Source organism: Sarcophilus harrisii, chromosome 4, assembly GCF_902635505.1.
Source record: "Sarcophilus harrisii chromosome 4, mSarHar1.11, whole genome shotgun sequence".
Taxonomy (NCBI): Eukaryota; Metazoa; Chordata; class Mammalia; order Dasyuromorphia; family Dasyuridae; genus Sarcophilus; species Sarcophilus harrisii.
The window spans coordinates 285457566-285470230 of NC_045429.1; the positions used below are offsets into that span (position 1 = coordinate 285457566).

At 41.4% G+C, this 12665-nt stretch overlaps 1 protein-coding gene across 1 annotated transcript; it reads right to left on the minus strand.

The window, feature by feature from the left end:
* Positions 1–5920: 5920 nt before the first annotated feature.
* Positions 5921–7344, minus strand: NFKBIL1 (NFKB inhibitor like 1). Its single transcript, XM_023502880.2, is given in 4 exon segments — positions 5921–6351; positions 6354–6661; positions 6663–6747; positions 6979–7344. Coding segments are annotated over 4 exon segments (795 nt in total). The 5' UTR covers positions 7199–7344; the 3' UTR covers positions 5921–6169.
* Positions 7345–12665: the final 5321 nt, after the last annotated feature.

Below are 12665 nucleotides of genomic sequence, written 5' to 3' on the forward strand. Positions count from 1 at the left end.
GAGAGAGAGAGAGAGAGAGAGAGAGAGAGATTGACAGAAATGACACAGAGAAACAGAAACAGCCAGAGAGGAACAGAAACAGAAGCAAATAGAGACTAATGGAAAGAAAGTCAGAGACTCAGAAAGGATGAGGTGGAGACCAAGCCCAAAGCAGACCTAGAGAGGGGCAGGTAGAAATAATAGACACAGGAAGTTATGGTGAAATAATTGGAATCAAGTTTTTTTTTTTTTTGGTTTTTTTTTAAAGGGCCAGGGAGAAATGGTTCAGAGTTCAGTAGTGTCTCAGCCAGGGGCCCCTACCTGCTATGAGCTGGGTTTCCTGGGCCCCGCTCGCCTCAGTCCCTTTATAGAGGAAGCAGCATCAGGGCGGGAGGGTTCAGGGCTCTAACCTGGCCCGGGGAAGCCCCCAGGGCTTACAAGGAGTTGGTGTTTTTGCTGAAGGCAGGAAAGGTTGGGGCTAGGAGGTTAAGGCTGGGGGCCAGGTGAGGTTCTGGGAAAAGGGAGTAGAGTTAGGAGGATTCCGGGGGAAGATGACATGAAAATGAAGGGGGAAGGTTACTGAATTGGGAAAGCTCCCAGCAATCTTCCAGATCTTTATTTCCTTCATGACCTCTGCACTCTCCCCCCCCAGACTATGCAACTCCTATTTTCCTCATTTCCCACTATTTATATCTATCCTATTTGCCATTTACACATTCCTGATGTCTCATTACATATTCCTAAGCCCATATAAAAATCTGCCTGTCTCTAATATGTGTTAAGTTTTAACAAAGGATAAATCATGTAGCCACATGTAACAGATTCCTTCTTCCAGATTGAGTCTGTAGAGAATTGTCTTCTTCTAATCTCACATAGTTATGCTCACAGGTGGCATAGTTATCTTTTGTATATTCGATATGTTTCTTAATCATAATTTATGTGATAAATCATGCCAGTCAAATTATGGTTCATGTGAGCAGTAGTTAACTGATAAGAGTTCCCATGCACATAGCACATAGCTCATTCCTCCCATGTTCTGAGCTACCCATATGATATAAAATGTATTGGCCGTAATGTACTTCAATTTACTCTCTCTACTCTGACAAAACAAAGATACACACTTGCATGGTGATTCATTCTTGTCTCTCAAATCTTTCTATCCCCCACGCCCAAGTTTGTCTCTAACCCCTCTGCCATTTGTCATTTCCTACTTCTCCTTCCTTCCCTTATCCATTTCCCATTCCTTTTCCTTATATCTAAGCTTGACTGCCTCTTTTTCTCATCATCTCTCTACTATCTTTGTTTCTTTAATCTTTTCTTGTATTGTTTCTTTCTGTTTTTTTTTTTTTCTGACACAGTTTTATAGTCATTTGGTAGTGTGGGCAGATAAAAGACAGGGAGTTCTTGAGAAAATGGAATCAAATAAAGATGAAGCCTATCCAATCCAAATATCAGTGAGACAGAAAGATGAGAAGTTTGAAAAACAGAGACAGAGTGGAGGGGAAGATTGAGGTACAAGAGAAATAGAAGAAAATGAAGAGATTGAAAGACAGGTCTGGAAAGTCTGAGGGACCTAGCTGGATGGGGAGTGTCGAGAATTGAAAGAATCAGGGAGAGACTGAGGGACACAGAGAAACAGAGAAAAAGACTGAAGGACCAAGAGAGGACAATCCAGGGAGACTGAGAGACTGAAGAATTGAGAGTGAAAAACTGAGAGAGAGAGAAATGGGAATGAGAGAAGGATTATAAACTCATTTTGATACTGGAATAGTCCAAGGCTGTGGTAGGTGCCTGATATATAAGACATTATGATATTCTATTAGGATCATGTCAGGAAGGGCAGATCTCAGTTTCAACTTCAGTTTCAGATATTGAGCAGGATTTAGTTTCTGTGAAGAGGAAGGTGGTTAGTTGGGGGATTTTCCTGAGTATGAAGAGTGATAATGTGTAGAATTGGCTCTTGTCTAACTTTATAGTGACATGGAGTAAGATGGCTTTTCCAAAGAAATTAATGAAATCATTGGAGACTCCACATAGAAAGAGAAATCAAATAAGACTAACCCAATTCCAGCCTGGAACTTAACATTGCTCTAACTCAAATTTGACTCCATCTTTAATCACATTTCTAACTCAATCCCAATACTGATCTTAACCTCAAGTCAAAGTCAACCACACATCACAAGGATGTCAAAATTCACCCTCCAAATTCATTTGGCATTTTATCCTCAATAGCAATAGAACCTTTATTCCAACCTTAACTTTAATCTGTACTTCTAACCTAAACTTCCAATATATCAATTCAACTTCTATTGTCAAATTCTTGACTTTGATCCTAGAGTTCACGACATAGTTCATGCCTCTTTATCACATAGCTGTTAAGAACCTGAGTCACTAATCAGGGAGATCCCTAACCCCCCCCAGAACAGGGGCACAGGATGCCTGGATGCATAGCCCCAGCGGGTAGGAGGAAGCTAAGGGCCCCCAGGGAACCAATATTTTTATCGGCATCAGAACAAGAGACACAGGACCGGAAACTATGTGGTGAGAGAAAGTGAACTTCATCCTCATCTTTGGGGAACCCCCTTCAGAACTGGAGGGGGGTCAGACATTTTGAAATGGGAGTTTAGAAGAACTGAGAAATTAGGGGTGGTATCTGGGAAATGGGAGATACCTGGATATATATCATTTTACACAACTGTAAGGGAAGAGGGGATGTGCTTAGAAACAAAGAAAAAAGTTCTTCTGGGTAGAAGGGAGAGGGTTGCCCAGGTACCAGTATTTCCTGTTCCCTCTCTTCCCCATACCCTCTTTCCCAGGGCATAAACTTTCCCATTCTTAACTCTGGGGCTCTTTGCATTCTGGTTCTGGAGTTTCTGGGCACTTTTAAGAATTGGATGCCAGATTGTTCATAGCTCAAGCATAGTCCTTTCTAAACCATGCCAATTCCCTTTGAAAAACTTCAATTTCTCAGAGAACAATGTATTATCCCTTCAAAAGGCTTATGTCCCATACTTCAATCTTGTCTCAGAAAATCTCATCCATGTCCACATATCCACATTTCTAAATTAAAATACAAAAATGTTCAAAAATGTTTGTGGCAGCCCTTTTTGTAGTGGCAAGGAACTGGAAATTGAGTGGATGCTCATCAGTTGGGGAAAGGCTGAGTAAGTTATGGTATATGTATGTTATGGAATATTATTGTTCTATAAGAAATGATCAGCAGGTGATTTTAGAGAGACTTATATGAACTGATGCTGCGTGAAATGAGCAGAACCAGGAAAACATTGTACACAAGATTATATAATAATTGGATGTGGCTCTTTTCAACAATGAGGTGGTTCAGGCCAATTCGAATAGACTTGTGATGGAAAGAGCCATCTGCATCCAGAGAGAGAACTATGGAGACTGAATATGGATCAAACACAGTATTTTCACTGTTTTTGTTATTGTTTGCTTGATTTTTTTCTAATTTTTTTTCCTTTTTGATCTGATTTTTATTGTGTAACACATGATAAATGTGGAGATATGAATAGAAAAGTTACACATGTTTAACATATATTGGATTACTTACTGTATAGGAGAGGGGGTGGGTGAAGAGAAGGGAAGGAGAAAAATTTGGAACACAAAATTTTGCAAAGTTGAATGTTGAAAACTCTATTTGTAGGTATTTTGAAAATAAAAAGCTAAATATATCTTGGGGATCCTGGGGGAAAAAACCCTCCAAGTTTTATTTTGGGGCTTACATTCTACTAGAGTGAGAATGGAGGAAGGAGGAAAGAGGAACAATATGTACAAAACTAAGAGAACACAAATTGTATATAAAATAAATACAAAATCTTTTGAGAGGAGGGACTTTAATAGTTAGAAGGATCAGAAAAGATCAATTGTCAGAAATTGCACTTTATCTGAGTGTTGGAGGGAAGGGTTTCAGAAGACAGAGATGAGGAGGGCGAAAATTCTAGACAGGGAACATATATGGCCTATGGTTAAAGTGCCAAAACAGAGAACTGAGAGTTGTTTTGGGGGAAGCAAAGTAGGACCATTAGTTTTGAAATAGAGTGACTGAGGAAGAAATAATGTATGATGCCTGGAAAGATAGGTTGGAGCCATACTGTGAAGGGTTTTAAATACTGAGCATGGTGTATTCTACAGTCTGTTTATCCTTCGATTTCTTAAGACTTGTGCTTTAGGAATATAAAATTAGCAGTTACATTTTAGAGGAAAGAGACTCCATAATGGGAAACCAATTAGGCAACTATGGAAAGAAGCCAGGGCAACAATACAGGTGAAAAGGGTCTGAACTATGGTGGACTGGAGAGAACAAAGACGTGACAGTGACTAATTAGACATCAAATAGGGTGAATGAACGAATATTAAAGGTGATTGGAAACTTTGTTGTTTGAGACTATGTGTCCCATTCCCACTTCCATTTTCTATTCACTTTTCTTCTCAAAAGCACCCTACAGTTAAATGCCCTTTACTTGGCTCCATCTCTCTGGGGCTCCCTCATGCTGATGTGAGCTCTGTTCTGTAAAGATTTAGTTTCTAACATAATACATAGATGAGCATGTACCCATAGGCATGAAAAGATAGTGAGACACTATTATCTTCTTCCCTTTTTTCTAGCTCTTTCTCATAAAATGAAAGAATGATAAATATGGAAATATGTTTAGAAGAATTACACATGTTTAATCTATATTTAATTATTTTGCTATCTAGGGGAGGTGGTGGGAGAGAAGGGAGGGAGAAAAATTTGGAACACAAAATTTTGCAATGTTGAAAACTCTTTGCATGTATTTTGAAAGTAAAAATCTACTATTAAAAAAACAAAACTAAAACAGAATGTTTGAGTTGGGTAGGAGTGGGCTGGAAGGGAAGTAGACTCTGCTCTCTACTCCCACTCCTGTTTCCTGGAAGCTGGGGGGGAGGTTTGGGGAAGCCAGAGGAGAGAGTAAAGAGTGGTCTCCATGGGAATCCCCATCTGATTTCTAAGCCCCCTTCCCTGCACAGAACTTCAACCACTGTTTCCGGGAAGAGAAGATAATGATCTATGTAGACTGAGCCAATATCACCACTTAGATTATAGACCAGAAGTTCCTGGGTCCTTGAGGGGAGTAGAAACTGAGATGGAAAATCAGAGTCCTGAACTGGGAGGGTGGGGGAGAAGGATAAGGCAGGGAAGCTAAAGATATTGATGTCTGAATTCCTTGAGAGGTCTGATCTGCATGCTTAGTTCCCAGTTGGGAAACTAGACGCCCAGTTTTGGGGCGTAGACCTCGAGTTACCCAAGAATAGACAATCCAGGTTACACAATTTGGTCTTTCCTCCTCCTTCCCCGATGTTATTTTTAGCAGTTGAAATTCCACTCCCCCACAAAGGGGCTGCTTCCCTCTCTGTTCTTGCCTTCCCTTAACTCTGTCCTCCTTACAATCCTCTTGAAGGGTCTCCTAGTCTCAACTACCCTCCACCTCAAATCCTAGTGACTCAGCAAAGGGAAAGCCCTGGGGGAGGGGGTGGAGGTAAGGGGGTGGAGGATGTGGTTCTGGTAGAGGTTGGGGGGGGAGGAGAAGAGAAGAGACTAGTTTTGTTCCCTTTTTTGACCCGACAGTAAGCCTCTTTCTCCAGCCACAAACTGGGTTGAGGTGATTTAGGCACTTGGTCTAAAAGTTGTGGGGGGATGGGGGTGAGAGGGGGAGTTTGGGGGAAAAGGGAGGGGATGAGAGCTTTGGTGGGGCAAGCTAAAGCCTCTAGACCTTGATCTTGGGAGGATGGAGTGGCCTGGATGAGCTGATGTCACAAGTTAAGAGTACATCACATGCACATGTAGGTCTCTGGCATATGGAACTATAGGCTTAGAATTCTGGAAGGAAGGAGATGTCATAGGTGATAGAAACCACACAGATGGAAAAAGAAAGAGTAGCACTCAAGAGTAAGATGGGGAACTATATTTTATTAGGAAATGAGTAGGAAGAAAAGGGACTTAGTGGTAGTAGCCTCCCACCACTGCTCCAGCTCAGCTTTTATCTCTAACCCACAACTTGTCCTCATTCAGGTATCATCTTTTCCGACAGTTCCATACTCAATTTTTTCCTTACTCCAGGTTCCATATTTTGTTCTTATTCTCTGTCTTTATCTTGTGGTCTTCATTATTTATATTAAATGTACTCATTCTCTGTCTTTTTCTTCCAGATCATTTTAGGCCTTCTGCATATGGACTGAGGACTTGAGACAGAGTTATCACAATTTCTATTACTTTTTCCCTTTCCTTAGCCTCATTTTGGCCCCCAAATTGCTGTAGGAATCAGTCAGGATGCCACTGAACCTGCTGGACCCTCAAATACTTCCTTAAGGTTCTCTGATCTGTGGGTGGGGTCCCCTAGCTACTAAGGCTGCTGCCATTGCCTCCCGGACCTTCCTTCCAAGGCAGTGCCAGGGTATAGCTCCCAAACACCAAAATCTGTTCCCTCTCTTGGTGAGATTTCTCTTGGGCTTTGTCCTGTTACAGTCTCCTCTACAATGCCCCCTGGCTTCCTGGCCCTTCTTAGTTCGGCTTTCCCTCAGCTCTTCCTTGGCCTGGGCTTGCTCTTGGAATAGCTGACATTCATTTTCTTGTTGCCAGCAGTGGTAGGAGGCTGACATACATTTTGGATGCTGGACTTTCTCTGTTGCTTGTTGAGGTTGTTATTTGGGCATGTTCTTGGGCCAGACATTCAGTCCATGCAGAGTAGGACTCAGACTCTGGGGTATCTAAGGCAGCATCTTCATCACCTAAAGAATAATAGGTATATAAATGGAGAGGCTTAAGGAGAGAGAAGGAAGAGAAACAATAAGGTGAGACGGAAGATAGTCAGGAGATAGATGAGAGTCAAAAAATATGGAGACAAAAAAATTAAAGGGATGGGAATTAATGTGGAATAGCTAAACAATAAGACATATGGAAAATGGGGGAGATGAGGAACCACTGAAATACCTATAGGGCATTAATTAGGATTTTCTTACCTTCAAACTTCCCCAGCATCTCCTGCCACTAATCCTCTAGTTCCTCCTGAAGCTTTTGTTTCCATTTTCTCTCCGTATAAGATTCTTCCTCATTTCTACAAATGCTCTCTGGAGAGGTTTCCCAGTCCAGAAGTTCCCCTCAGGTCTCTCCTTGTTTATCTTTCATCTTCATGGAAGTGGGACATTTTGTCATCGGAGGCAAGAAGTCCTTGTAGGCCATTGGCAAGGGTTAAAATTGTCAAAAGGGTAAAATTGTTTGCTGTGGCTTTCATCTCATAAGAATACTGACAGTTACTACCTGGGTTCTGTTATTGTTGTTCAATCACTTTAAAGAGACTGCCATTTCCTTCTCCAGCTCGTTTAAATAGAAAACTGAAGGAAACAAAATTAAGTGACTTGCCCAGAGTCACACTAATAAGTGTCTGAGGCCATATTTGAATTCAGGAAGATTGGTTTTCCTCACTCCAGGCCCACTATGTGTTGTACCACATACCTGTCTTATCTGGGCACTAGAGAAATTACATAATGGGGGGGAGGGGGGAGGATAGGCACTCTGGAGAAAAATTACACATTTGGGTACCAACTTTTTCCCAGAAGACCATTATCATGGGCAAAATGGTGGGAACTGGGGATAAAAATAGATCTGGGCAGGAAAGGCAGATTGGAAAAATGACTTCAAAACAAGCAAGAGTAGGAGCTAAATGAATGGATGTAAAAATCTTATTTGAGTGCCATCTTGGATCCATATTATAAGTATGTATGTATGAATATATATATTCATCAATGTATATAAACCCATCATGGATGGAGATCTTTATGTATGTATTTATAAATATATGTATATAATATATAGACAGATACATACATATTATTTGTTAGTGTTTACAACTGTTATAGGTTATCCATTTTGACCTTCACAACAAATCCTATAGATAGGGTAACTATCATCATTATTCCCATTTGCCAAAGAAATTCATTCATAACCATGCAACCCAAGGGTCTTGCTTTCATCTTAAGATTCATTTTAGATTACTGTCTGACACTTTCAAAGCTATCCTTATAAGGGGTGGAATCACCACTAGGACCTTGAAGAACAGCAGCATGCACAACAATATTCCCATGGGAGTCCTGGTAAGTGGGGTCAGCACCAAGGTAAAGTAGTAGTGGAAGGGTAGGAATATCATGGCAGGCACAGGTTTGATGGAGTGGTGGAGGTTCTCCAGCATCTAATATCCAGCCTAGGGTGTTGTTGAAAGAGGGATTGAGCCTTGCTCAGGGATCCTGTAGAAAGTTCTCTTCTGAAATGTGGCTCATGTCTATGTTGCTAAGAGGAAGAACCCATGATGGGTATTGGAAAAGAGAAAAAAATAAAACAATTAAAATCAGAAGAGGATATAAGCCCCATGCTGTCTTTCCCATCCATTCTCCCTGTTTCTCTCACTTTTATACACTTTTACCTTTCATTTTGTCTTAAAAAAAAAACAAAAAACTGTCTTCTCAAAACTTAAGTATAGTCCTATAGGGTACTGTGCTGAGTAGCTATATAATTTTGGAATGGGGATAAAATTATGTGGGGGCCTTTGTGCAAAAAAGTACATTTTTTTCCATGACATAGTTTTTTCGTTTTATTTTCCATTCCAGATTCTCTCCCTCTCTTCAGTTCCACCTTAGTCCATTGAAAAGGCAAACAATTCGACACCCATTTCTATATGGAGTCACGCAAAAAATTTCCATATTAGTCACGTTCAAAAATGACATTAAAGAAGATTGAGTATCTTTTTAGCAGGGGAACATTGGGCTCCTGGTAAAACTTCAGAATATTAATTTCGTAATTTGATGATAATCTGTCTATAGATTGATATTGATGCCTTATGAGTGGGCAGGGCCCAAGTCCTCCTTCAGGGCTACCTCAGGCCGGAGGCAGGAGAGACCCCTAGGGCTGTCCCAGGAACTGACCGGGGCATCTTGCCTTGCAAAGCCCCAGTAGTGAGTAGGGCCCTTAAATGTGTGTAGTCTGCTTTCTGGAGTGGGGGAAATGACATCTATGTTCACTAGCCTCGAACAGAAATTTAGTCTTTCCTTTATTAATTTTAAAATGTGACACCGAGATGGGCAAACGGGTGCCCGCCCTGCACAAGCTAGGAGCCCCAGACCCCGCGCAAGCCCAGGCCGGACAAGGAATAAGAGGGGCGGGGAAGGCTCGGCCCCAGGCCCCGCGGCTGCAGACTAGGAGCGCTGGGGACCCAGGCCCTGCAGCGCTTTGCAGAAATCAGCGCCACACCAGGCCCAAAAAGCGGCAGTCTCGCTGTCGGAAGCTCCCGCCTCGGCCCGCGGCCCGAAGGGAAAAGGGCGGAAACGCATCGGAAAGGAGCGGGGAGCACAAGGCGGGCGGCGACAGCCGCGCGGCTCCGTTGTTAGCTCCGGACAAACGCCGCGGGGCGCGGGACAAAGGTGCCGCCGGCCTGGGAGGCGTAGGGAAAGAGGAGGAGGGGCTTTCCTCTCTGGCGGGGCGGGAAATGGAGAGGCTGGAAGGAAGAGCGGTTTGCTGTGATGTCACCGCCCCACCGCCTTCGCCGGCCGGGCTGGGGTCTGGGCTTCTTAAATTAATTAAATAAATAAAGAGGAAAATGGGGGCGGGGGAGGGAGAGAAAGGAACACGGGAAGAAGGCACAGAAAGGCTGGAGGAAGGTGGAGGGGGGGGAGGGGAAGAGAGAGCATTACAAACTGAGCAAAGGACTGGAAATGAGGGAGAGACAGAGAGAGGGAGGAGGAGCTCAGGGAGTCGGTAAAGTTCTAGAGTTCAAACCCGGCCCCAGACAATCGCTAATCATACTGAAGAGGGACCCCTGAACTCAGAAAATCCTTGAAGGAGGAAATCTTCAATTCTGCCTCAATAAAAGACTCTGCCCCAAGTCTTTTTTTTTTTTTTTTTTTTTCTCTTAAATGAATTTAACTGCTTGAGGAGGGAATGATGTGGGTTGTGGTCCCTTTAAGAATTGGTTTATTTCTGATTCCCAGCCCCTCCTGCCTGATGCATTATCAATCTAGGAAGCTAGGACCTTTAATTCACAAAACCTGGTCAAAAACATCCCTTTGAATTCCAATAGAAGATCCAGGCTGTCCCAGCCCCCACCTGGATCTGAGCCGACTCCCCCATTCTAATGATCTGCTCAGGTTTCCCAAACCCCACCAAGCAAACTCGAGCCTCCACTGAAATCCAGCAAGGAGCCAACTTGGGACTCTACCCACAGGCCCCTTTAGCTAAATCTCTCATAAGAACCCTCTCTTTGCAGAGGTTCCAAACATGCCAGCCTTATGCCTGGCACGCCAGGGATCTCTGTCCACTGAAACCCTGTTTCCGATGCCCTCCTCTCTCTACCTTCATCTATTTCCTTAACCAGACTTTAACCTTACTTCCAATCCCCATAATAAACCTTTTTTTATCAATCTAGCTTTTCATACCTGTAAATTCCTTTACAGGGGACTTTCCTGCTGTTATTAGACCTCATTTAACTCCATATCCTTGTAGGGAATCCAATGGGGTTGCAGGGGAGCTCTATTTGACTCCTTATACCCCAAACCTGCCACTAGATCTCAAACCCTAATTTCATTTAGGTACCCCTTATCTAGACCTCATCAATACGAATTTACTTGGCTTTTTAAGGTTTGCAAAACGCTTTACAAATATTTCATTTTTTGTTATCACAACTCTTGTAAGTAGATGCTATTATCTCCATTTTACAAATGAGGAAACAAGTAGACAGAAGTAGAAATAACTCAAACAGAAGGAATTTGTAACCAAAGAAGATCTAGAGGTCATTACTGATCACAAAATAGAAAATTTCAATTATATTAAGTTAAAAAAACTTCTGTATAAATAAATGTAATGCAGACAGGTTTAGAAGGGAAGCAATAACCTGGGGAAACATTTTTACAGCTAAAGGTTCTTATAAAGATTTCATCTCCAAAATATATAGAGAATTGACTCTATAAGAAATCAAGCCATTCTCCAATTGATAAATGGTCAAAGGATATGAACAGACAATTTTCAGATGAAGAAATTGAAACTATTTCTACCCATATGAAAAGATGCCCCAAATCATTGTTGATCAGAGAAATGCAAATTAAGACAACTCTGAGATACCGCTACACACTTGTCAAATTGGCTAAGATGACAGGAAAAGATAATGTGGAATGTTGGAGGGGATGTGGGAAAACTGGGACACTGATGCATTGCTGGTGGAACTGTGAACAGATCCAACCATTCAGGAGAGCAGTTTGGAACTATACTCAAAAAGTTATCAAACTGTGCATACCCTTTGATCCAGCAGTGTTACTACTGGGCTTATATCCCAAAGAGATATTAAAGAAGGAAAAGGGACCCGTATGTGCAAAAATGTTTGTGGCAGCCCTTTTTGTAGTGGCTAGAAACTAGAAACTGAGTAGATGCCCATCAATCGTAGAATGGCTAAATAAATTGTGGTATATGAATGTTATGGAATATTATTGTTCTGTAAGAAATAACCAGCAGGATGAATACAGAGAGGTGTGAAGAGACTTACATGAACTAATGGTAAGTGAAATGAGCAGAACCAGGAGATCATTATACACTTCAACAACAATACTACATAATGATCAATTCTGATGTATTGGCTCTCTTAAACAATGAAAGGATCCAAATCAGTTCCAATTGATCTGTAATGAACAGAACCAGCCACACCCAGAGAAAGAACATTAGGAAATGAATATGGACCACAACATGATATTTTCACTCTTTCTGTTATTGTTTGCTTGCATTTTTGTTTTTTCTTCTCAGGTTATTTTACCTTCTTTCTAAATCTGATCTTTCTTGTGCAACAAGATAACTGTATAAATATGTATACATATATTATATTTAACATATACTTTAACATATTTAACATGTATGGGACTACCTGCCATCTAGGGGAGGGGGTGGAGAAAAGGAGGGGAAAAGTTGAAACAGAAGTTTTTGCAAGAGTCAATGTTGAAAAATTACCCATGCATATGTTTTGTATTTAAAAAGCTATAATAATAATAATAAAATAAATATCTCACACACATAACTGTGAGCCTGGGCAAGTCATTATGTCTGCCTCAGATTCCTCTTTTGTAAAATGAAGATAACAGCATGTACCTCCATAGGGTTGTGAGGATCAAAAAAGGTAATATTAGTAACATGAGGCATGTTATTGAAGTGAGTACATATTTTTTCCCTTAAGTAACTTGCCCAAGGTCACATTAGTGTCTTAGGTTAGATATTTCCAGGTTCAAATGTGCTCTGTTCTCACATACTAGCTGTGTGACCCGGGGCAAGTCATTTAATTTCTGTTTCCTCATTTGTAAGATGGGGATAACAATAGCAGGTACCTTCTGGGGTTGTTTTATGGATAAAATGAGACCAAATCATAAAGCATTTTGCAAGCCTTAAGAGCATTAAACAAATGCTAGTTATTGTGGAATGGAATTGCTGAGATTTAGAGAAAAACCAGAATTGTTCATCCTTTATATTCCCACTCTGTGATGATCTCTTCCTCACAGACTTTCTTGTCCTTCATGTTCATAGCCCTTAATTTCCATTATGATCTCTTTTACCTTTCACAGAAACCCTATTCACCAAATCTGAGAATGAGGTAGAACTCATGCTGTCAAAAAACAGAGGCTAGAAA